Below are 27,103 nucleotides of genomic sequence, written 5' to 3'. Positions count from 1 at the left end.
AAGTAGAGACACAAAATGTTGGAGCACCTCAGCGGGACAGGCATCACTGAAGAGATGTCACTGTCCCTTCAACCAGCAATGAACCACTGGACATTTCCTTGATCATCGTCTGCTTTGATCTGTTCTTTTCACACCTTACATTACCCTTTGTGCCCTTCCCATATCTCTGGTACCCCGCTCCAGCTAAAGAGAAAGCCGTGGAAAGCCACTCTCAGTCTGAAGATGGGTCTCGACCTGAAACGTCACCCATTCCTTCTCTCCAGAGATGCTGCCTCACCCGCTAAGTTACTCCAGCACTATGTGTCTTTTTAGATGTAAACCAACATCTGCAGTTCCTTCCTACAGTCACTGCTTCTACATGTGCACTGATTCTGGAAAGTTGTTCATTTTCCGACCATCCCTGATCAGTTTTCCAGTTGCTGTAAATTGAGCCAGATAGGACAGACAGGAACGTCACACAGATTGTACTGCCACCGTCACGTTTCATCTCAACATCCCATGCCCACTGACTGTCTCCAACTACATTCTATCTCTGTACTGCCCTCTCCCGACTCTCAGTCTGAAGAAGGGTCTCGACCCGAAATGTCACCCATTCCTTTTCTCCAGAGATGCTGCCTGACTGGCTGAGTTACTCTAGCGTTTTGTGTCTGGCCCTGAATCTCTCTGCATCTGCAGAAAGCATCAGCCACAATTCACCATCAATATAGTTCTGCGGTTTACAAATCGTGCGTCTCAGCGGTTTCTCTCACTCACCCGACGGTTTTGTGCGTTTCCATCAATATTGTGCCGTTTGGTCCGGGGACGGGCATGGAGTTATAACGGACATTGACCTGCGACTTGCGGAGCAAACATTCCCGACTGATTTTTAGACCTTCATAAATGACCGCAAGCAGGAAGACAACCACGCAGGCTCCAACCATCCCTGTGGAGGCAAGATTACAGAAGAAAGGAAGATTGGACAAATTCTACAGTTTAAAGTTATTCAGCAGTCAGACACAGGACACAACCACAGGAAGATCGGTGCATTGGGATGGGGGGGAAATAGGGAAGAGAAGCAAGAGCATTTCAGTTTTTTTTTTCAAGGAATTGCCTCGAGATTTTAAATGGGATCATTAGATATTTGCCAAAAAGAATATACTGATCACACTTTGCAAAGTGCCTCAGTTATCAGGAGGTTTCCCAATTCCACGATGGTTTAGCAGCACAATGCACAACCCTGACTAACTCCACCCTCAGCCAGCCTAAGATGGACGATTCTAAGAAAAAAGACAAAAGTGCTGGAGTAACTCAACAGGCCAGGCAGCTTCTCTGGAGAACATGGCTAGGTGACGTTTCACAGAGTGCTGGAGTAACTCAACAGGCCAGGCAGCTTCTCTGGAGAACATGGCTAGGTGACGTTTCACAGAGTGCTGGAGTTCCATCCTGTCTCCCGGTGCTGTCTGTGTGGAGTTTGTCAGTTCTCCCTGTGACCTGCGTGGGTTTTCTCCGGGTGCTCTGGTTTCTTCCCACACTCCAAAGACGTACAGGTTTGTAGGTTAATTTGGTTTGAGTAAAAATTGTAAATTGTCGCTAGTGTGTGTAGGATAGCACTAGGATATTGTGTGGGGATCGCTGGTCGGCGTGGACTTGGTGGGCCGAAGGGCCCAATTTCCGTGCTGTATCTCTAAACTAAACTGTTAAGCACCATTTGAATGAATCCTTCACCAACACTATTTTATTCACTCTACATAACAGATGACAACATTCACCTGGATAGGAGGGGCAAGTTACAACAAACAATTTAGCCGTCAACCTTGAGATACGAGAAACCATGTAGGTGGCCCATGCAGTCATCGGAGGACATCCAAGTTGCACACAGATGGCACTGGAGGTCAGGCTTGGACCCAGGTCACTGGCGCTGTGAGGCAGTAGCTGAGCCACTCTGTTACCACTCCCACCCAAGGATGAGTTGCTCAAGGCAGCTCAGTACTTTAGTCAAAGGTAGACACAAAATGCTGGTGTAACTCAGCGGGACAGGCAGCATCTCTGGAGAGAAGGAAGGGTGACGTTTCGGGTGTAGACCCTTCTTCAGACTGACTCCTCTCTCCGACGAGAGTTCAACCTCCTCTCACTACTTCGTCATATGTGATAAGAGCAGAATTAGGCCATTCGACCCATCAATACTCCACCATTCAATCATGGCTGATCTATCCTCCTAACCCCATTCTCCTGCCTTCCCCCGTACTAATCAAGAATCTATCTATGTCTGCCTTAAAAATATCCACTGATAGGTACCATCCGAGTACCCGTCCAAATGTCCTTTAAATGTTATTGTATCAGCCTCTGCCACATCCCTGTCAGCACATTGCAGGCAACCACCACTAATTTACCCCTCGGATCGCTGTTACATTTCTACCCTCTCACCTTTTGTTCTAGATTTCTATTTAGAAATAGAAATGTTCCAAAATTTAGGTTTCCCAGTCCATCTAATTCTCAAAAGAAAATCTGATATATAGGTATCTAAATTTCATGAATGACCACAACCTCTTCCATCTCTGTAAACACCTCCCACATTAGATACCAAGTCCTACAGCATGCTTGCATCTTAAGTTCCTGAATGACTAAACATTGGCGCCTACTCCCCATTGAAGTCGGACCTTTAAACTTAAACTTTCTTTTGACTTTCTGACATCTATGTCACTCCACTTCAAATTTTGTTTGCCAATCATCCACAAGGCATCTTAGATCACAAGTGATAGGAGTAGAATTAGGCCATTCGGCCCATCAAGTCTACTCTGCCATTCAATCATGGCTGATCTATCTCTCCCTCCCAACCCCATTCTCCTGCCTTCTCCCCATAACCTCTAACACCCACACTAATCAAGAATCTATCTATTTCTGCCTTAAATATATCGACTGACTTGTCCTCCACAGCCGTCTGGCAAATATACATCCTGGTATACTTGTACCTGCAGGCATCACATCAACGGATGCTGGCAGTTGTGTAAACTCCCGGTCATCTCTGAATCCAGCACTCACCTCCAACAGAATTGATGAGCAGCCCCGGGAAGAGCAGCGACACGTCTTTGTACCCAAAGTAGAATGTCATTTGCTGGGGGTAAACAATTGCAGAGTGAGACGCCGATTACACCACAAACACAAGTACTAGCCAAAAAATCTCATTGCTTCAGCTCGCAAACACAGTCCCCCAGGATATAGATATACGGTGAGAGGGAGAAAGTTTAATGGAGATGTGTGGGGCAAGTTTTTTTAATGAGCACTGTAACGGGGGCTTGGAATGTGCTGCCAGGGGTGGTGGTGGAAGCAGATACCACAGTGGCTTATAAGAGGCTTTTAGACAGGCAGGTGGAAGTGCAGGGAATAGAGGGGTATGGATCATGTGCAGGCAGGCAGGCTTTAGTTCAGCATTCAACACAATAGTCCCCAGCAGACTGGTTGAGAAGCTGCTGGAACTGGGGCTTAGCACCCCTCTGTGTGCCTGGGTCCTGGACTTTCTCACCACCAGGCCCCAAGTGGTCAGGATGGGGGAACACACATCTTGCTCCCTCACCCTGAACATAGGATCCCCCCAGGGTTGCGTCCTTAGCCCCCTACTGTACTCCCTGTACACACATGACTGTGGGGCCAGGTTCAGCTCAAACTCCATCATCAAGTTTGCTGATGACACTGTGGTGGTGGGCCGGATCTCCAACAACGATGAGAAGGCCTACCGGGAGGAGGTGGCTGATCTGTCACGCTGTGAAAACGGAGAGGATGAGACGGAGTATCTCCCCACAGGCCATCAGGACTGTCAACTTTTATAACTCCAGAGACTAAATTTTGTCTATGCTATAGTAACTTTATTTATATGCTGTAACTGTAATTCTTTTTTGTGCACAATCCGCAGGCATTGCCACTTTCATTTCACTGCACATCGTGTATGTGACAAATAAACTTGACTTGACTTGACTTGGAAGTGCAGGGAATAGAGGGGTATGGATCATGTGCAGGCAGATGAGATCAGTGTAACTTGGAATCACGTTTGGCACCAACATTGTGGGCCGAAGGGCCCATTCCTGTGCCGTACTATTCTGTGTCTATGTTCCAGGATTGATTGATCACATTTTAGCCTGAATGCTTATGTAGTATTTTCCATGTTTGGGTCAGAGTAGAAGTAAATTGCTGTTTGTAGTTTAAATCAACGATTTAGATGAGAATGTGCACGTCATGATTAGTCAGTTTGCAGATGACACTAAAATGAGTGGTATTAAGATAGCGAAGATGGTTATGAAAAGTTACACCAAGATCTTGATCAGTTGGGCAAGTGGGCTGAGGAATTGATAATGGAGTTTACTGCAGGTAAGTGCGAGGCATTGCATTTTGGGAAGTCAAAACAGAACAGGACCTTCACAGTGAATGGCAGGGACCTGGGGAGTGTTATAGAGCAGAGGGATCTTGAAGTGCAGGTATATTGTTCCTTGAAAGTGGCATTGCAGTAGATTGTGGGATCAAAAAGGCTTTTGGTATATCAGTCAGGTTACTGAGTGTAGTTGGGATGTTATGATACACTTGTACAAGCTGTTGATGAGGCCGCATGTAGAGCATAGTGTTCAGGTTTGGTCACTCTGCCATAGCAAGGATGTTTAGTTTAGTTCTGGTTGTGAAGCTAGGAGTGCAGAAAAGATTTACAAGGATGCTGTCAGGACTTGAAAGCCTACCCTATAGGCAGGGTTGGGCAGGCTAGACTTTATTCCTTGGAGCGCAGGAGGCCAAGGGGTGGATCTTATAGAGGTGGATAAGATCACGAGGACCAAATGTGGGCAGGTGGGACTAGTGTAGATGGGACATCTTGATCAGCCGAATGGCCTGTTTCCACGCCGTGTGACTATGTGGCTCTAAGGTTATAATAGGACAAGCTACGACCTCATGAAATGGCAGATATGCTTGAGGGGCGTACAAGATAGACACCATAAATACAAGATAGACACAAAATGCTGGAGTAACTCAGCAGAACAGGCCGCATCTCTGGAGAGAAGGAATGGGTTTTGGCTCGAAACCCTTCTTCAAACTGAAGGGTCTCAACCCAAAACATCACCCATTCCTTCTCTCCAGAGATGCTGCCTGCCCCGCTGAGTTACTCCAGGATTTTGTGTCTATCTTCGATTTAAACCAGCATCTGCAGTTCTTTCCTACACACTTAATTATTACATCCCATACATTGGGCATTAGAAAGGCCATGCAGTTGTGAACAATGATCTCTTCCACAAAGCAAGTGATCAGAGTCCTCAAATATATCAGGTGTCCATAACGTCTTTGTTACATTTGTCTATCAACATGAATCAGCCTCTGTTCTGTACAGGTCTGAGAGAAGTCTGTAGAGGTCTGAGAGAAGTCTGTAGAGGTCTGTAGAGGTCTGAGAGACCTCTGTTCTGTAGAGGTCTGAGAGAAGCTGACAGAAGCTGTCTGAATCACTGGCTCCCCTCTTCCCTCAACAGCCATCATCTCTAGATCCGGAGACTTTCCAAAATGTTATGCTGTGTTTCCGGTTTGCCCTCCTCTTTTTGATCACAGTGCAACCTTCTGAACTTTCCCTCCAACTCAATTCTTTTCTTTTTTCATGGAATTTGAGATTTTTGAAAAAAGCCTATTTGCTTTTATGAAATTATTCATTCAAGTCTGGAGTTTTACTTAAACATACTTTCTATGCCGCAAGATGGCTCTGTGACCAGCTCCTGGACTAATGCCATCCATTCCCAGAACTTGCTCTCAAACTGATCCCCACTTCCAGAGAAACAATAACCAGAACACCAGTGGCCCATCTGACAAATGGAAATATCTTGTGAGCCAATTGTGTAAACTTGCACAGTAGTGTAAACCGAGTGTGTAAACTTGCAGTGTGGTAATAGAAACTGTGCAAATTTCCTTTCTCTCGACCTCGGTTGCTGTCTTTGTGGAGTTTGCACGTTTTCCCTGTGACCTTGTGGGTTTTCTCTGGCTGTTCCGATTTTCTCCCACAACTAAAGATCTGCTGGTTTGTAGGTTAATTGGCTTCTGTAAATTGCCCCTCGTGTGTAGGGAGTGGATGCTAAACTGGGAAAACATAGAACTGGTGTGAAGGGGTGATCGATGGTCGGCGTGGACCTGGTGGGCTGAAGGGTCGGATTCCAAGGTGCAGCTCGAAACTAAACTATGGTGATGCCCTTGTCAACAGTTTTACATTCCTCATATAAGTTAATGGATAGCTTATGGACTTCAATGCATGTGGATGAAATAATTAAGCAATGTCATATGAAAGAATTCATAATTTACAAACATGAAGGCTCCTGGTAAAGTTGATACGTTGGAGGAAGACCCTAATGTTGGCAAGCCGAGGGACTAATATTACTGCATTAGTCAAGCCTCATGGTTCAGTTTCCAGCTCCCAGTGTTGTCCCACCATCTGCTCCTTGTTCCCATCTTCTCTTTCAGATTTCTGGTACCCTATCACTAAGGCTTTCCATTCAACCACCAAACATTGTTTCATTCAGTCACAGTTTTCAGATTCCTGATGAAATAACTATTTGTAGAATGGATACATGTTGCCTTGACTCTGCATGCAGACTCAGCGAGCCACACGATGACAGACAGCAGATTAAAACATCTTTCATTCACATACAGATACCTCACAAGAATTATTAAAAAATGGTTATGAGGAGAAGCTGGCTGGGATCTCAGTAACCATTGCAACCTCCTGCAATACAAACGATTCCCTTCCCCAAAATCAGCTATTCCAGGCCAAAAACCCCCTTACCATCATTATAATTCCATATATAATGGCAGATTATTGGCAGATTTCAAGGGAGAGTTAGATTTAGCTCTTAGGGCTAAAGGAATCAAGGGATATGGAAAGAAAGCAGGAATGGGGTACTGATTTTAGATGATCAGCCATGATCATATTGAATGGCGGTGCTGGCTCAAAGGGCTGAATGGCCTACTCCTGCACCAATTTTATGTTTCTATGTCAACTGAGAGGGTGTTGCAATGCCTCACACTAACTTCAATCCAAATTAAGCTACCTCATCTGCCCAAACTCTTGTGGAATTACAAATGCTGCCATCTTGTTGTATCAGCTGAGCTTTTCACTGTACAGGTGCTCCCTGGGTTACGATGCTTCGACTTGCGATATTTCGATTTTGCGATGGTGCAAACGGCAGCGACTCGTAGCAGGCCTCCGCTCGCATCAGGCCACGTGATCGCGAGACACCGCTCGCCTCTGGTCACGTGATCGCGAGACGCCACTCGCTTCCGGCCACGTGATTACTTGTATTCAATGCATTTCGACTTACGATATTTTCGGTTTGCGATGGGTTTCTCGGAACAGAAGCCCATCGTAAGCTGAGGAGTGCCTGTACAGGTGGGAATAATAAACTAAGTGAACAGGACAGATTGCCTGCAGAGCACGAGGTAACAAGGTTGGAGGGAGTGCTCACCATCATGCCGTGAGAGCCGTGGCTTGGTGCAGCCGTAGAGTGGTGTTCATGGCCACCAGGGTCCATGGACATGCTGCTGTGATCGTGATCGTGACCCATTGAGCCGTTCATTTCCAGCGTGGACAAAACCAGCCCCCAACTCCCCGTGAATACCTGTGAAAGGAAACACACAACATCACATATCTCCAGAAAGCAAAAAGCGCACTACAAATACAAGTTCAAAATACAATAGGAAATTGTATGTGCGGCACGGTGGCACAGCGGGTAGAGCTGCTGCCTCACAGCGCCAGAGACCCGGGTTCCATCCCGACTATGGGTGCTGCCTGTATGGAGTTTGTACATTCTCCCCGTGACCTGCGTGGGTTTTCTCCGGGTGCTCCGGTTTCCTCCCACATACCAAAGACGTACAGGTTTGGAGGTTAATTGGCTTCGGTAAAATTGTAAATCGTCCCTAGTGTGGAGGATAGTGTTAGTGTGCGGGGATTGATGCTTGGCGGGGACTCGGTGGGCCGAAGGGCTTGTTTCCGCGTTGTAACTCTAAACTAAACAAATGAGATGGGGTGGGAGGATGAAAGAGTGACAGATCAGTCAAGCTCTAAATTGACGGCAGACGGTTTATTCCCCACGATATTAAAAGCAGTTAACAGATAGCATGGAAACAAACCCTTCGGCCCACACCGACCATCGATCACCCATTCACACTAGTTCCACGTTATCCCACTTTCTCACTGCTCCCTACCCACTAGGTGCGATTTACAATGAACGTACAAACCGCACGTCTTTGGGATATGGGAGAAAAAGGAAAGCCAAGCTGTCACAGGGTGAACGTGCAAACTCCACGCAAGCAGCACCTGAGGTCAGGATCGAACTGGGCCTCTGGCACTGTGAGGCAGCAGTTCTACCAATCGCACCACTGTGTTGCCCTTACAGAAATTATGATAAGATAAAACTTTATTCATCCCGGAGGGAAAATGGTCTATTCAGGAGAAAACAGGAACCGGGTACTGATTCTGGATGATCAGCCATGATTGAAGGGCTGAATGGCCTACTCCTGCACCTATTTTCTATGTTTCTAATGCATTAATGCTAAGACTAGGATGACCCAAGTTATCACTCTTGCCCCTCTCTTCCTCTCCACACACCTCTCCCCCCTCCCTCCAGCTTGGAAACTGGGGGGCTTTAGAAACGTAATATATTTTGCTCACCTGGGCAAATCTGATCAAACCAACTAAGGAGCAGACCCACATTCTAAATTTTCATCCCAGAGTGCGCAAAATATGCTTGAAAATTGGGCTCACAATACATGGAAAGTTATTTATTTGAAGGAGGGAACTGCAGATTCTGGTTTACACCGAAGACAAGACACAAAATGCTGAAGTAACTCAGCGGGTCAGGCAGCATCTCTGGAGAGAAAGAATGGGTGATGTTTCTGGTTGAGATCCTTCTTCAGACCTTTACAGACCTCCCAACATTTGATTTTACAAATTCAGAATTTTGATGACCAAAATTCAGAATTTTACAACAAAACTCATAATATGGCGGGTAATGCAACTTCTCGGCAAAAAAGGTATGCACGCCAAATGCACGCACGCGTTGTGCTACATTCATGTGTGAAAAACGACTTATTTCCAACAGTCTGTAGTTCTTGGACTACATGTACAATGTCAGGCCTATCATGAGTATATCCTGCTATTATAGAAAGGTTATTGAACAGAGATACTTTTTACAACAAAAATTGTTTTGTCTTTTCTATTTTGCTTTTTCCTTACACATCCCAATTCTCTTGGTATTGAATAAAAGAACAATGGTTATAAAATGTATGACTAAGTTATGAAGGAGTTTCATTTAAAAAACTGCACACACCTAATTTAATTGAAGACATACTTGCTCCAATTATCTTCAACAGCAAATCACAACGGTCCATGTCCCTCCCCACCCCTCCTCCCCCCCACCCTTCCTCCCCCCCACCCTTCCTCCACCCCCCCGACCCCCACTCCCTCCTCCGACTCCACTGCCCCACCCCCATCCCCTCTCAACATCAACGAGCCTCACGCTCCGCAGCGAGGCGAGGCCGGGCCAGAGGCGAGCACAGTGGCGAGGGTGGGCCAGCGGCGAGGTGGGTAGAGCAGCGAGGCCGGGCCAGCGGCGAGGTGGGGGGAGGGGGGGCGAGGCGAGCGGCGAGGCATGTGTTTTGCGGAAAAATGTGAGGCAAAATCGGAATGGCGGAAATGGAATAAGAAAGCGGAAACTTTCGGCCAAATTCGGAAGGGTTGGGAGTCTGCCTTTATTATCTTTTGCAAAACACACAATGGCAAGCAATCTATTTTAACAATCTCTGACAAAGGCCACTCCCTAATCCATTTTTGAGATGAGAACCTTGAGCATAAGATAATCTCTTAAGTTCTGTCTTCCTGACGTTATAAATGGACATTGATTCACCTGTTTGACCAAATAAGATCAGCTTTTAAGCCTTGGAGCACTACCTGACATTTGAAATTAAATCAGGTTTCAGGAGATAGCGGACACAAATTAGATTTAGTGTAACGTGATGATGAGAACAACTGGTTTACAATTGCAACTGATTTGATTACAGCACCAGCCATCCAACGCACAGACAGCCAATAAGCGCTTGTTTACTCAAATGGATTTTAAACAATTGGATTTGGAAGAGCAACCATTCTGCCTCTTTTCCACTCCACACGATCCCATCTTTATAATATTGACGGGGCTTATAATAAAAATGCAGCTTCATTGTTGGGTCTTTGGATCTGTTTCTCTGAAAGTTGGAAACATTTAGGGTACTATAATATAAATTGATGCTAATCTGCAGGTGCTATGAAAGCACTGCGATTCCCTCTCCTCAGACACTTTTGTCTGAGGTTGTACTAAATAATTCCACTGGTCCGACAGTCAGAAGCTCAGGGTTCAAAGCCCAATGTTGGGACTCGAGTGCATGACACAGTTTAATACTTCAGTGCAACTCTTCATGCCACAGTGTTGGTGCATTCCTCTTTAAGATGAGATAGTAAATGAACGTACCCCATCAGACGGATAGAAAAGAAGCTTATTTGAGAGAGCTATACGAGTTCTTCCTGTAGATAGACACAAAAAGCTGGAGTAACTCAGCGGGACAGGCAGCATCTTTGGAGAAAAGGAATAGGTGATGCTTCAGACCGAGAGACAGGGAAAAGGGAAACGAGAAATATAGTCAGTGATATGGAGAGATATAAAACAAATGAATGAAAGTTATGCAAAAAAGTAACGATGATAAAAGAAGCAGGCATTTGGGCTAGGTTAAAACGAGTTACAGACAACAAGACTCAACAAGACGACTTTGAAGCTAGTACGACTTGGGTGGGGGAGGGATGGAGAGAGAGGGGATGCAAGGGATACTTGATGTTAGAGAAATCAATATTCATACTATCCTGGCCGACATTAATCCACATAGAGCTGACTGCATTTACAACAGAGATGGCCTTTCAAAAGTAAATTGGCTGGATGTTGCTTGACAATTGCAAGCGTGGTTCCCAGCAGGAAGTGGGGTCTCATGACTTCGCCTTGCACCTCACAGTACTGCTGTCCTTAGCATTGTTAGACCTTTACTCAATCTAATTATTACGTCATTAAGTGATTTGTGATGCAGGAGAACACACGCACGTTAATGAATCTCAGCACCATCCCAACGTCAGACAGATAAATACGGCACAAACTGGCAGCTTTCCATCAAATACTTTTATGCCTCCGAGTGTCAGAAGCAAAGCATTGTTGGAAAATATTAAACAATATCACTTCATTTAACGGAGATGAGGACAATTAGAACGGAGATGCGGAAAAACGTTTTCACTCAGAGAGTTGTAAATCTGTGGAGTGTTCTCTGCCTCAGAAGGTAGTGGAGGCCAATTCTCTGGATGTTTTCAAGAGAGCTAGATAGAGCTCTTAATGATAGCTGAGTCAGGGGGTATGGAGAGCGGGCAGGAACGGGGTACTGATTGTGAATGATCAGCCGTGATCACATTGAATGGCGGTGCTGGCTCGAAGGGCCGAATGGCCTACTCCTGCACCTACTGTATATCGATATAGGGACTAGAACACAAGCAAAGGAGAACTCAAAGCACAAATGCCAAGGAGTTTGTCTGTGTGCTTTGTTCCATTCATATTTTATAGTTCTTGTTCATAAGTCACAGGAGCAGAAGTAGGCCATTTCTAACCCGCCATTCAATCACGGCAGATCTATCTCTCCCTCTCAACCCCATTCTCCTGCCTTCCTCCATAACCCCGGACACCCGTACTAATCAGGAATGTGTCAATCTCCACCTTAAAAATATCCATTGACTTTTAGCCTTCTGTGGCAATGAATTCTGAATTCAAAATCCTGTGGCAATTCAGCCTTCTGTGGCAATGAATTCCACAGATTCCCCACCCTCTGACTGAAGAAATTCCATATCATTTCCTTTCCAAACTCCAGAGAGTCGAGGCCCAGTGCCATCAAATGCTCATCAGACATTAACTCACTCATTCCAGGGACCATTCTCGTAAACCACCTCTGGACCCTCTCAAAGGCCAGCACATCCTTCCACAGATACGGGACTCATAACTGCTCACAATACTCCAAATGTGGTCTGAACAGTGCCTTATAAAGCCTCAGAATTGCATCCCTGTTTTAATATTCTAGTCCTCTCGAACTAAATGCTAACATTGCATTTGTCGTCCATACCACCAATTCATCTTGCAGATTAACCTTTTGTAAATCCTGCACCAGCACTCCCAAGTCCCTTTGCACCTCCAATTTTTGGATTTTCTCCCCATTTAGAAAATAGTCTACACCTTTATTCCGACTACCAAAATGCATGACTCCAGTTTGCCATGCTGTATTGCATCTGCCACCTTCTGCAGAGTCCCTGCTTTCTCTACACAACCTGCCCCTTCACCTATCTTCGTATCATCCGTAAACTTGGTCACAAAGCCATCAATCCCCTCGTCCAAATCATTAATATACAACATGAAGAGCAGTGGCCCCAGCACCGAGCCCTGCGGAACTGGCAGCCAAACAGAAATAGCCCCCTTTATTGCCACTCTTTGTCTTCTACCATTCAGCCAACCTGTTATCCAAGTTAGCATCCTCCCTCTAATATCACAGGCTCTCATCTTCTATCGCAGCCTCATGTGTGGCAGCTTATCAAAGGACTTCTGAAAGTCCATTTGACTATCCTGCTATTTAGTTTAGTTTTTAGTTTAGAGATACAGCATGGAAACAGGCTTCATGGCCCACTGCATCCACGCTGACCATCGGTCTCCACACACTAACACTATCCTACACACTAGGAACAATTGAGAATCATTATCAAAGGCAATTGACCTACGAACCTGTGCATCTTTGGAATGTGGGAGGAAACTGAAGCACCCGGAGAAAACCCACGTGGTAATGGGGAGAATGTACAAACCCCGGACAGACAGCACCCGTAGTCAGGATGGAACCTGGGTCTCAGGCGCTGTAGGGCAGCAACTCTACCGCTGCGCCACCGCGCCACCCCTTTCTTTTTTTCTATGGAGAAATAGGAAAACATTTACTTCCTCAAAGAATTCCAACAGATTCATCAGGCAAGATCTTCCCTTCACAAATCCATGCTGACTTTGGCCTATTTTATCACGTGCTTCTAAGCAGCCAGAAATCCCACCCTTTATAATGGACTCTAACATTTTGCCAATCACTGAAGTCAGGCTAACCAGCCCAAAGTCTCCCCTCTTCTGCTTTGCTTCCTTCTTGCACAGTGGAGTAACAGTTGCATTTCAGAAGCCTGAAAATGCAAATCAATCTGCATTTTGTGAAAAGTCTTCAAAAGCATCAGCATCTCAGGGCCGTTGGATAACTTTTAATCCACATTTTCTCTACTTTCAGCACCCGGTTTTTATTTCAGAATAGTGCTTCATGCAGCTTTCATCTCGCTATATTTGTCACAACTTATGTTCTCCAAAACACTCCAGACCTTCAGACACTTAAAAACTAATGTCTATACACCTCAAGGCACTGTTCCACAGAAAGCAGCAGGAAATTAGATTGCAGTGCTAGATTCATGCAACTGGAGGCAAAGCAAATGTGCAAACATGGCTTGTTTGTCCTCCCACGTATACAGTGGAAAGTTTCATTCAATTCGGTAGCCTGGAGCGACAAAATCAGAAACAGATCCCATTAAACTGGAAAGCGAACAACTACAATCTTGCCAGAGATGCATTTGCTCATAGAAAGCCTGCACAGATCAGTCCAGAACAATAGGGAGATACAACGCTGATACAGGCTCTTCAGTCCAATGAGAACATGCCAACCATTTACACTAAACCTACATCAATCCCATTTTAGTTTAGTTTAGAGATACATGGCGGAAACAGGCCCTTCGGCCCACCGAGTCCGTATCGACTAGCGATCCCTGCACATTAACTACACACACTAGGGATTTTTTAAAAAACATTTACACCAAGCCAATTAACGTACAAACCTGTATGTCTTTGGAGTGTGCGGGAAACCGAAGATCTAAGTAAACCCACGCAGGTCACGAGGAGAGTGTACAAACTCCGTACAGACAGCACCCTGTAAGGCAGCAGCTCTACCGCTGCGCCACCGTGCCGCCCTGCATATTTTATCTCATTTCCTCCCCATATTCTACCATTCCCCAACACAAAAGTCAATTGATCGATCAACCCTCTCATCGTTGGGATGTGGGAGGAAATTGGAGCAACAGGATGAAACCCACGCAGTCACAGGGAGAATGTGTGAACTCCACCTGGTCAGCACACAGGGCGAGGAATGAATGAAGATCTCTAGCGCTATAAGGCAGCATCACTACAAGCTGCACCTCTGCAACCTAACTGTGAACTGGAGAACTTTCATGCACTATGCATCTTTTTATTCAACCAACCATTCCCAATCTTCTTTAGAACACTAATTATAGAAAGGCTGAGGCAATGCAAATAATAAAATTATTTGCATTGCATCAGTCTGAAGAAGGGTCATGACCCGAAACGTCACCCATTCCTTCTCTCCTGAGATGCTGCCTGACCTGCTGAGTTACTCCAGCATTTTGTGAATAAATACCTTCGATTTGTACCAGCATCTGCAGTTATTTTCTTACACATAAAATTCTGTCTGTTCTCTTGGTGAGAGCACAGTGCCCCACTTAATGCCAAATTAAGATCCAAAACCCACAAACTCGCTGGAGTTTAGAAGGATTGGGGGGGGGGGGGGGGGGGGGGGGGGAACCTCATTGAAGCATACAGAATAGTGAACGGCTTGGATCGAGTGGATGTGGAGAGGACGTTTCTACTAATGGGAGAGTCTAGGACTAGAGGTCATGCCTCAGAATTAAAGGATGTTCTTTAGGAAAGAGACGAGGAGGAATTCCTTCAGTCAGAGGGTGGTGAATCTGTGGAATTCTTTGCCACAGAAGACTGCGGAGGCCAAGTCAGTGGATATTTTAAGGGCAGAGATAGATAGATTCTTGATTAGTACAGGTGTCGGGGCTATGGGGAGAAGACAAGAGAATGAGGTTAGGAAGGAGCGATAGTTCAGCCATGATTGAATGGCGGAGTAGACTTGATGGACAAATTCTGCTCCCTCACTTATGACCGTGAACCAGATGCCAATTATTTTCCCACAGTAATCAGCAACTCCCTCTGTCGTCTTCTAAACAGCTATTGTTGACAGCCCACTAATTATCAGCAGTCAATTCCACATATTTGCTTCCTGGGTTCTTTGTATTCCGTGAAGTGCAGCAACCGTACAAAGTTCCTTCTAGTGACAGAATATGTCAACCATTACTGGAAATAGGACAGAATGAAAGGACAGGACAACGTGCACAGACCTGTGTGCAGCATTAATTTAATCCTAAACATTAACATCCAGACCCTACATTGTTAATGTCTGGTATTTATTCACAAAATGCTGGAGTAACTCAGCAGGTCAGGCAGCATCTCGGGAGAGAAGGAATGGGTGACGTTTCGGGTCGAGACCCTTCTTCAGACTGATAATGTCTGAGTGGCTACTCGATTGGGTGTTGCAATATTTGAATGGACTTTTCAAAATCAAGCTCGTGACCCTGTCTGATCAGTAATGATTCATTCCCCTCACAACCCACACACCTCCTCTCCTCCTCAATATCTGCCACCCATCTACCCAAGGACTTAGCCCCCTCTTATTCTCTTTCCACATAACAATATTAAGATAGGCTGAACGATATGTTTCATACAAGACTTTAATTCTGACTTCAATGCATCAAAATGCACCGTCTGAACGTACGTTTTCATCAAAAGGTAATGTGATGTCACAGTTCGAATGTCGTGGATCAATACCAGTCGTCCAATTTTGGCCTGAAAATTATTTTTAAAATCTTCTAGTGACAAAGTACAGTAGAATGATTTACTAAAAAATGGTGACCATGAAATGCACCAGCAGCTCTTCGGTAAATAGAGTCGTAGAGTGTTACAGAATTGTACAGCGTGGAAACAGGCCCTTCAGCCCAACTTGCCCACAGTGACCATCATGTCCCATCTACACAAGTTGCACCGGCCTGCGTTTGACTCATATCCCTCTAAACCTCTATCCACGTACCTGTCTAAATGTTTCTTATACGTACTTCCCCTGGCGGCTCGTTCCATTCCCCTACCACCCTTTGTGTGAAAAAGTTACTGTACCCCTCAGATTCTTATTAAATCTTTCCCCCCTCACCATAAACCTATGTCCTCTGGTTCACGATTCCCCTACTCTGGGCAAGCGACTCTGTGCGTCTACCCGATCTATTCCTCAAATGTTTTTGCTTTTCATCCCCCCTACAATTCTTCCTTGTCAAACTACTTCAGCTTTGTAGGTGGGCGAGTGTACTGCTCCCCCTCCTTTGTTGCTCCACTAAACTCACTCCAAGTACTTTCTTCCTGCTGCACCTTCTTCATGGTTCGCGCCCCACTTTCATCTACAATTTCCTCCTTTATTTTATCTATCCCTGACACAATATAGCCTCACCCTGGACTTTGAACCCATGTCACTTTGACATAGTAGTTGGCATTCTGGGGAAAGTATGACCTGTACAAAAAGGACGGGTTGCATCTGAACCTGAGAGGAACCAATATCCTGGCGGGGAGATTTGCTAAGGTAATTGCGGAGACTTTAAACTAGTACGGTTGGGGGGAGGGACTCAAACACAGATAGCTAATAGGCAGTGTGTGAGGCAGGAGGCAGAAAAGGGAAACACTCAGACCCAATATGTAGGAGAGAAAGAAGTGAAAAGAAATAAACTGAGAATAAGAAATGATGGGTCCCTTAAATGTGTATATTTTAATGCTAGGAGCATTGTAAGAAAGGTGGATGAGCTTAGAGCCTGGATTGACATCTGGAAGTATGATGTTGTGGCGATCAGTGAAACATGGTTGCAGGAGGGTTGCGATTGGCAATTAAATATTCCAAGATTTCATTGTTTCAGATGTGATAGAATCGGAGGAGCAAGAGGTGGGGGTGTTGCATTGCTTGTCAGGGAGGATATCACAGCAGTGCTTTGGCAGGACAGACTAGAAGGCTCGATTAGGGAGGCTGTTTGGGTGGAACTCAGAAATGAGAAAGGTTTAGCAACACTTATAGGGGTGTAAGAAAGATATAATAGGGGTGTATTATAGACCGCCAAATAGGGAACGAGAATTGGAAGAGCAAATATGTAAGGAGATAGCAGATATTAGTAGTAAGCACAGAGTAGTGATTGTGGGTGATTTCAATTTTCCGTACATAGCCTGGGAATCACATTCTGTTAAAGGACTGGATGGTTTGGAGTTTGTAAAATGTGTGCAGGATAGTTTTTTGCAGCAATACGTAGAGGTGCCTACCAGAGAAGGGGCAGTGTTGGACCTCCTGTTAGGAAATGAGACGGGTCAGGTGACGGAGGTATGTGTTGAGGAGCACTTTGGGTCTAGTGATCACAATGCCATTAGTTTCAATGTAATTATGGAGAAGGTCAAATCTGGACAAAGGGTTGAGATTTTGGATTGGAGAAAGGCTAATTTTGAGGAGATGAGAAAGGATTTAAAAGGAGTGAAATGGAACTTTTTGTTTTATGAAAAGGATATAATAGAGAAATGGAGGATATTTAAAGGTGAAATTTTGAGAGTACAGAGTCTTTATGTCCCTGTTCGGTGGAAAGGAAAGAATAATAATTTGAAAGAGCCGTGGTTTTCCAGGGAAATTGGACACTTGGTTCGGATAAAGAGGGAGATATACAATAAATATAAGCGGCAGGGAGTAAATGAGGTTCTTGAGGAATATAAAGGATGTAAAAGGAATCTTAAGAAGGAAATTAGAAAAGCGAAAAAAAGATATGAGGCTGCTTTGGCAAGTAATGTAAAAGTAAACCCCAAGGGGTTCTACAGATATGTCAATAGCAAAAGGATAGCGAGGGATAAAATTGGCCATTAGAGAGTCAGAGTGGACAGCTATGTGGTGAGCCGGAAGAAATGGGGGAGATATTAAACAATTTCTTTTCTTCGGTATTCACCGAGAAGGATATTGAATTATGTGTGGTAAGCGAAACAAGTAGAGTAGTGATGGAAATTATGAGGATTAAAGAAGAGGAGGTACGGACACTTTTGAAAAATATAAAAGTGGATAAGTCTCCAGGTCCTGATAGGATATTCCCATGGACATTGAGGGAAGTTAGTGCAGAAATAGCAGGGGCTATGACGGAAATATTTATGGCCCACTGCATCCACGCTGACCATCGGTCTCCACACACTAACACTATCCTACACACTAGGGACAATTGAGAATCATTATCAAAGGCAATTGACCTACGAACCTGTGCATCTTTGGAATGTGGGAGGAAACTGAAGCACCCGGAGAAAACCCACGTGGTAATGGGGAGAATGTACAAACCCCGGACAGACAGCACCCGTAGTCAGGATGGAACCTGGGTCTGTGGCATATCCCTCTAAACCTCTATCCACGTACCTGTCTAAATGTTTCTTATACGTACTTCCCCTGGCGGCTCGTTCCATTCCCCTACCACCCTTTGTGTGAAAAAGTTACTGTACCCCTCAGATTCTTATTAAATCTTTCCCCCCTCACCATAAACCTATGTCCTCTGGTTCACGATTCCCCTACTCTGGGCAAGCGACTCTGTGCGTCTACCCGATCTATTCCTCAAATGTTTTTGCTTTTCATCCCCCCTACAATTCTTCCTTGTCAAACTACTTCAGCTTTGTAGGTGGGCGAGTGTACTGCTCCCCCTCCTTTGTTGCTCCACTAAACTCACTCCAAGTACTTTCTTCCTGCTGCACCTTCTTCATGGTTCGCGCCCCACTTTCATCTACAATTTCCTCCTTTATTTTATCTATCCCTGACACAATATAGCCTCACCCTGGACTTTGAACCCATGTCACTTTGACATAGTAGTTGGCATTCTGGGGAAAGTATGACCTGTACAAAAAGGACGGGTTGCATCTGAACCTGAGAGGAACCAATATCCTGGCGGGGAGATTTGCTAAGGTAATTGCGGAGACTTTAAACTAGTACGGTTGGGGGGAGGGACTCAAACACAGATAGCTAATAGGCAGTGTGTGAGGCAGGAGGCAGAAAAGGGAAACACTCAGACCCAATATGTAGGAGAGAAAGAAGTGAAAAGAAATAAACTGAGAATAAGAAATGATGGGTCCCTTAAATGTGTATATTTTAATGCTAAGAGCATTGTAAGAAAGGTGGATGAGCTTAGAGCCTGGATTGACATCTGGAAGTATGATGTTGTGGCGATCAGTGAAACATGGTTGCAGGAGGGTTGCGATTGGCAATTAAATATTCCAAGATTTCATTGTTTCAGATGTGATAGAATCGGAGGAGCAAGAGGTGGGGGTGTTGCATTGCTTGTCAGGGAGGATATCACAGCAGTGCTTTGGCAGGACAGACTAGAAGGCTCGATTAGGGAGGCTGTTTGGGTGGAACTCAGAAATGAGAAAGGTTTAGCAACACTTATAGGGGTGTATTATAGACCGCCAAATAGGGAACGAGAATTGGAAGAGCAAATATGTAAGGAGATAGCAGATATTAGTAGTAAGCACAGAGTAGTGATTGTGGGTGATTTCAATTTTCCGTACATAGCCTGGGAATCACATTCTGTTAAAGGACTGGATGGTTTGGAGTTTGTAAAATGTGTGCAGGATAGTTTTTTGCAGCAATACGTAGAGGTGCCTACCAGAGAAGGGGCAGTGTTGGACCTCCTGTTAGGAAATGAGTCGGGTCAGGTGACGGAGGAATGTGTTGAGGAGCACTTTGGGTCTAGTGATCACAATGCCATTAGTTTCAATGTAATTATGGAGAAGGTCAAATCTGGACCAAGGGTTGAGATTTTGGATTGGAGAAAGGCTAATTTTGAGGAGATGAGAAAGGATTTAATAGGAGTGAAATGGAACTTTTTGTTTTATGAAAAGGATATAATAGAGAAATGGAGGATATTTAAAGGTGAAATTTTGAGAGTACCGAGTCTTTATGTCCCTGTTCGGTGGAAAGGAAAGAATAATAATTTGAAAGAGCCGTGGTTTTCCAGGGAAATTGGACACTTGGTTCGGAAAAAGAGGGAGATATACAATAAATATAAGCGGCAGGGAGTAAATGAGGTTCTTGAGGAACATAAAGGATGTAAAAGGAATCTTAAGAAGGAAATTAGAAAAGCAAAAAAAAGATATGAGGCTGCTTTGGCAAGTAATGTAAAAGTAAACCCCAAGGGGTTCTGCAGATATGTCAATAGCAAAAGGATAGCGAGGGATAAAATTGGTCCATTAGAGAGTCAGAGTGGACAGCTATGTGCTGAGCCGGAAGAAATGGGGGAGATATTAAACAATTTCTTTTCTTCGGTATTCACCGAGGAGAAGGATCTGGAATTATGTGAGGTAAGCGAAACAAGTAGAGTAGTGATGGAAATTATGAGGATTAAAGAAGAGGAGGTACGGACACTTTTGAAAAATATAAAAGTGGATAAGTCTCCAGGTCCTGATAGGATATTCCCTAGGACATTGAGGGAAGTTAGTGCAGAAATAGCAGGGGCTATGACGGAAATATTTCAAACGTCATTAGAAACGGGGATGGTGCCGGAAGATTGGCGCATTGCGCATGTTGTGCCTTTGTTTAAAAAAGGTTCTAAAAGTAAACCTAGCAATTATAGACCTGTTAGTTTGACGTCTGTGGCGGGAAAATTAATGGAAAAGATACTTAGGGACAACATATATAATTATTTGGATAAACAAGGCCTGATTAGAAACAGTCAACATGGATTTGTGCCTGGAAGGTCATGTTTGACTAATCTTCTTGAATTTTTTGAAGAGGTTACCAGGGAAATTGATAAGGGCAAGGCTGTGGATGTTGTCTATATGGACTTCAGTAAGGCATTTGACAAGGTTCCACATGGAAGGTTGATTAAGAAGGTTAAATCGTTGGGTATTAATAGTGAGGTTGCAAGATGGATTCAACAATGGCTGAATGGGAGATACCAGAGGGTAATGGTTGACAATTGTATGTCAGGTTGGAGGCCAGTGTCTAGTGGAGTACCCCAAGGATCTGTGTTGGGTCCACTGTTGTTTGTCATTTACATGAATGATCTGGATGATGGTGTGGCAAATTGGATTAGTAAATATGCAGATGATACTAAGATAGGTGGTGTAGTTAATAATGAAGTAGAGTTTCAAAGTCTACAGAGAGACTTGGGCCTTTTGGAAGGGTGGGCTGAAAGATGGCAGATGGAGTTTAATGCTGATAAGTGTGAGGTGCTGCATTTTGGTAGGACAAATCAAAATAGGACGTACAGGGTAAATGGTAGGGAATTGAGGAATGCAGTGGAACAGAGAGATCTGGGAATAACTGTGCATTGTTCCCTGAAGGTGGAATCTCATGTGGATAGGGTGGTGAAGAAGGCGTTTGGTATGCTTGCCTTTATAAATCAGAGCATCGAATATAGAAGTTGGGATGTAATGTTAAAATTGTACAGGGCATTGGTGAGGCCGAATCTGGAGTATGGTGTGCAGTTCTGGTCGCCAAATTATAGGAAGGATGTCGACAAAATGGAGAGGGTACAGAGGAGATTTACTAGAATGTTGCCAGGGTTTCAGCACTTAAGCTACAGAGAGAGGTTGAACAGGTTGGGTCTTTATTCTTTGGAGCGTAGAAGGTTGAGGGGGGACTTGATAGAGGTTTTTAAAATTTTAAGAGGGACGGACAGAGTTGACGTGGGTAGGCTTTTCCCTTTGAGAGTGGGGAAGATTCCAACAAGGGGACATAGCTTCAGAATTGAGGGACAAAAGTTTAGGGGTAACATCAGGGGTAACTTCTTTACTCAGAGGGTGGTGGCTGTATGGAATGGGCTTCCGGTGGAAGTGGTGGAGGCAGGCTCGATTTTATTATTTAAGAGTAAATTGGATAGGTATATGGATAAGAGGGGATTAGAGGGTTATGGTCTGAGAGCAGGTAGATGAGACTAGGTCAGAGAGAGTGGTTGGCGTGGACTGGTAGGGCCGAACGGGTCTGTTTCCGTGCTGTAGTTGTTATATGGTTATATGGTTATATGGTTATTTCACCTTGAAAATCTTTGCTTAAGATGTTTATTTCAAAAAAAAATTTAAACTATAATTTTACTTGACAGTTTATTGCAATAGTGAGTGGATGCAGCACGGTCTGTGTTAATATCTTGGAGCAAGATTCAACAACATCCCATTTTCCCCATTGTGCACACATAGAACAGTATAGCACAGCAACGGCCCACAATGTTGGAGCCGAACATGAGGCTGATCTCATCTGCCTATAAATGATCCGTATCCCTCTAGATAGAGCTCTAGGGGCTAGTGGAATCACTAGCCTTAGATAGAGCTCTAGGGGCTAGCGGAATCAAGGGATATGGGGCGAAGGCAGGGACAGGTTACTTATTGTGGGTGATCAGCCATGATCACAATGAGTGGCAGTGCTGCCTTGAAGGGCCAAATGGCCTCCTCCCGCACCTATTTTCTATGTTTCTATTCCCTGCACTTCCACGTGTCGATCCAAATGCCCCTTAAACACCACAATTGTATTTGCCTTCAGCACCACCCTTGGCAATGTGTTCCAGGCCCCCATCACCACCTTCTTTGTGACACAAGAGAAGGAATGGCACAAAGAAACCTCGCAGAGTTCCAGCCGACAATTAACCTCGCAGAGTTCCAGCCGACAATTACACCGATGATAGACACAAAGTGCTGGAGTAACTCAGCAAGTCAGGCAGCATCTCTGGAGAAAAGGGATGGGTGACATTTCGAGTTGGGACCCTTGTTCCTTATCTTGTCTGCTAATTTGCAGGATGACCTTGCTATCTGCAAATTGTCTGACTGTTTACTCTACATAATCAAAGATTACAATTCAGAATTAAATTAAATTGGCCATGCTGCGATGTCCCGAAGATGCAAAAAATGACATTTATTTCTTTGTTTCTATGTCAGAATGGGGGAGAAGGAGGGGCTGATAAAAGAGAAAATGTACCAAAACAGGGAAAGAGAGGGAATGGAGAAAGTGAAGATAAAACACTGACCAATAACGTGAAAGGCACTAATGTTATATAGCATTAGCCTAAATAAGGGGTAGGCCATTTAGAACAGAGATGAGGAAGAACTTTTTCAGTCAGAGAGTGGTGAAGGTGTGGAATTCTCTGCCTCAGAAGGCAGTGGAGGCCAGTTCGTTGGATGCTTTCAAGAGAGAGCTGGATAGAGCTCTTAAGGATAGCGGAGTGAGGGGGTATGGGGAGAAGGCAGGAACGGGGTACTGATTGAGAGTGATCAGCCATGATCGCATTGAATGGCGGTGCTGGCTCGAAGGGCTGAATGGCCTACTCCTGCACCTATTGTCTATTGTCTAAAGAAAGATCAGTCTGAAGAAGGGTCTCGACCCGAAACGTCACCCATTCCTTCTCTCCAGAGATGCTGCCTGACCCGCTGAGTTACTCCAGCATTTTGTGTCTACCTTATATAACATTTATTTTGTTAATGATCTGGAACTTATGATTGGAAATGGTAGAACTGTCAATGGCCCTGTAACACCAGTAGAAGTTCCTACATTTACATGTGCAGTTTGGCAATGAAATCCAATGGGTGCTTCTGAATGATACCTGCATATTCTATTCAACTGTTGCTGCCTTCACTGCCAAACAACATTGAAACTCGCAACATATAATTGATTCAAAGTTGTGCAAACTACCCCAGTTCTGAAACATCAAGAGCGTTAATCATTATTAAAAAATACTTGAGAGTTTCAAAATGGTGAACAAGATTATAACTGAACAGATGTTTTTGAACCGTGAATGTATCATTTCCTAATTCCCCCCCCCAAATGCGAATTCAAAGTATCATTTTTAAGTATCACTTACTCCCATTAGCTTAACCCAATTTTTATTTTTGATTTCAGTAAACTGCTTAGTAATACTACAATAATAATTATCTTTGTATCTGCTAGTTTGCGGTGAGAATTCTTCGGTCTGAGTGGCTGTTTAACCATCTCATTGACATTTGCGTTGCTGGATGCTGGAGACTGTACACGGAGCACTCCAATCCAACTTACACACCAAATCAGAAAGCCCACTGCACACAGCTTGTTCCTGCTTAACCTTTGTGCAGATTCGTCAGCACAAACACACTACCTTTGCCACCAACATGGACATTTCAGAGCTAAGCCCCAGATTAATCCTGCCCATATCCTTCTGTACATTAAACGCCCTGAACAGCATCCTCATTACTGTTTTGCAGATGCAAAATCTCTTTAAATCTTCAATGCTGTTTACTTCTAGTCGCTGCACGGGTTGTCATATTCCATACTACACTTCCATGTGTTTTAGTGTAGATAAACACCTTTATGCCGAACATAGCTTTCCCATATCGTACTTCCCCACTTACCCCTCTCTCACACCACTTTTAATGCGTCGGAAAGGCATATTCAGACATAGAAAATAGGTGCAGGAGCAGGCCATTCGACCCTTCGAGCCAGCACCACCATTCAATATGATCATGGCTGATCATCCAAACTCAGTACTCCGTTTCTGCTTTCCCCCCATATCCCTTGATTCCTTTAGCCCTATGTGTTGTATCTAACTCTCTCTTGAAAACATCCAGTGAATTGGCCTCCACTGCCTTCTGTGGCAGAGAATTCCACAGATTCACAACTCTCTGGGTGAAAAAGTTTTTCCTCTTCTCAGTCCTAAATGGCCTACCCCTTATTCTTAAACTGTGTGACTCCTGGTTCTGGACTCCCCCAATATCGGGAAAAAATGTCCTGCATCTAGCCTGTCCAATCCCTTAAGAACTTTATATGTTTCTATAAGATTCCCTCTCGTCCTTCTAAATTCCAGTGAATATAAACCCAGTCACGATCTTCAAAATCAGACCCATTTAAAAACCTTTAATTGCCTAAGCTTATTTGAAACAGTACAACATTCCAACAAACACCTGGGATGGTCTGGATTAACTGCTCAGAGGAGCTGGGGCATTCAGGAGGGTAGTGAGAACCTCCAGGCCAGCACTGAGCCCATGCACAGGCGGAAAGGGAGACAACCACTCAACACACTAACCCATCAGCCACCTCCTGTCCCACACATGGATGAGTCTGTCGTTCCCACATTGGCCTCATCAGCCGTCTCTGAACTCAGAATGGGAAGGAAAGCAAGTCTACCTTGATCCCCAGGGACTGCCCACAAAACAGCTCAACCTTGATAGTAATGTCAATAATTTAATTTAATAATAGAACAAGATGAAAGGGAAAGATGTAATGGGAATCTGAGGGATAACTTTTTTTTACACAAAGGGCGGTCGGTGTATTGAACAAGCTGCCAGTGGAGGTAGATGAGGCAGATAATAGACAATAGGTGCAGGAGTAGGCCATTCGGCCCTTCGGGCCAGCACCACCATTCAATGTGATCATGGCTGATCATTTTCAATCAGTACCCCATTCCTGCCTTCTCCCCATACCCCTGGACTCCGCTATCCTTAAGAGCTCTATCTAGCTCTCTCTTGAATGCATTCAGAGAACTGGCCTCCACTGCCTTCTGAGGCAGGGACTATTGCAACTTTTAAGGAACAATTAGACAGGTGCATGGATAGGACAGGTTTAATGGGATATGGGCCAAATGCAGAGGCTTGGCGAAGTGAGACATGTTGGCCGGTGTGGGCAAGTTGGGTTGAAGGGCCTGTTTTCACACTGTATCACTCTATGGCCCACCAATTGGAAGGGGGGAGGGGTAAACAACTAGATGCCAAGGAAGAGCATTAAAGCATTGCAGTTCCACCGCAGTGGTGAAGACTGGGTAGCATTCACATAACATTGAGCACAAAAGATTTAGAAGTCAACAGAATAACAGTATAAGAAGGGTCTGAAGAAGGGTCTCGACCCAGAGACGTCACCCATTCCTTCTCTCCTGGGATGCTGCCTGACCTGCTGAGTTACTCCAGCATTGTGTGAATAAATACCTTCGATAGAATAACAGTATAGATATGTGGACCAATCTCTAACCCCATGGGTAATAACAAGCACGTAAAACAAGTTGGATTTTAAAAAATCCTACGAAAAACAATGAATAACGGAAATTAAACTGAAAATAAAACTGCTGGAAATCCTCAAGTCCAGCTGGATTTGTGGAGGACAAACCCGAGTTAACATTTCAGGTTAACGACATGAAACTTAATTCTGATGAAAGCTTAGTGTGGTTGTTACAGCATTTTGGCCTCCCTTGATGTTCTGTCTGAACAAATAAAGATACATGCAGGAAGGACAACATGACTAATCCAAAGATAGACACAATATGTTGCAGTAACTCAGCGGGACAGGCAGCATATCTGGAGGGAAGGAATGGGTGACGTTCTAGCTCGAGACCCTTCTTCGTACATGCATGAACCAGGGGAGCAAGATGTTTGTTAAATGCTCTGGAGAGAAGGACTGGGTGATGTTTTGAGTCGAGACCCTTCTTCAGACTATGACTAATCCATCTTGGAGCTCTTGCCACCAACTCTTGCCCTCTCCAACCTCCCTCCTGAACACATATGCAGTTTACATCAGGGCTGAAAAACCAGCAGACATGGGAAATAAGTGTGTGGACACAATCACATAATTGCACAAATTAGAGCTTTCAGATGTTGAAGAATTATGTTTCATATACATGTCCAATGCATATTTACCCCACAATGATACATGTCAAGAGTGTTTTGTTGTCATATGTCCCGGAAATGAACAATGAAATGCTTACTGTGCAGCAGCACAACAGCTACATAAACATAGTGCTCTGTAAACACCACAATAAGCAAAGAAAGTCATATATATATTTTATATATATAAAAATAATAAAAAACACTGATTAATCATTGCCAGAAAGCAACTTGATGAACTTGCCCTGTTCTCTCCCAGACTAATATGCAATGTCTATCTGGAGTAATCGCATACAATCTCCACAGTTTGATTATACTGTTCTCTTTATTCTTATTACAGACTTCATCCTGCACCTCTGGGTCACTGTGGCTCCAGACCAGTGTTCTTTGGAGTTGCCCTTACCTCGGTGCTGTTATTCATGCTTGCCTTTCGCTGCACACCACAGAAATGTCAGCAATGCTGGAGAGTGCCCACATCCACTATGTCATCTGCTGACTGG

The 27,103-nt window shown here is 44.4% G+C and overlaps 1 protein-coding gene across 7 annotated transcripts in view; it reads right to left on the bottom strand.

The window, feature by feature from the left end:
* slc31a1 (solute carrier family 31 member 1) overlaps positions 1-27,103 on the bottom strand; it is a 49,308-nt gene that overhangs the window by 5,159 nt on the left and 17,046 nt on the right. For 2 of the 7 annotated variants that reach the window (XM_078426468.1, XM_078426469.1), the window contains exons 2-5: positions 12,813-12,990; positions 7,449-7,601; positions 3,019-3,091; positions 754-922 (exon numbers count right to left, since the gene is read on the bottom strand). In XM_078426468.1, the coding sequence (XP_078282594.1) occupies positions 754-922; positions 3,019-3,091; positions 7,449-7,559 (353 nt within the window). In that variant the 5' untranslated portion in view covers positions 7,560-7,601; positions 12,813-12,990. Of the gene's footprint in view, positions 1-753; positions 923-3,018; positions 3,092-7,448; positions 7,602-12,812; positions 12,991-27,006; positions 27,098-27,103 lie in introns of those variants that run through there. The other 5 variants (XM_078426472.1, XM_078426471.1, XM_078426470.1 and 2 more) reach the window with 4 other exon arrangements.

Source organism: Rhinoraja longicauda, chromosome 31 (genome assembly GCF_053455715.1).
Source record: "Rhinoraja longicauda isolate Sanriku21f chromosome 31, sRhiLon1.1, whole genome shotgun sequence".
Classification (NCBI taxonomy): domain Eukaryota; kingdom Metazoa; phylum Chordata; class Chondrichthyes; order Rajiformes; family Arhynchobatidae; genus Rhinoraja; species Rhinoraja longicauda.
The sequence above is the reverse complement of the archived record's forward strand: the minus strand, read 5'-3'. Positions and strand labels throughout refer to the sequence as shown.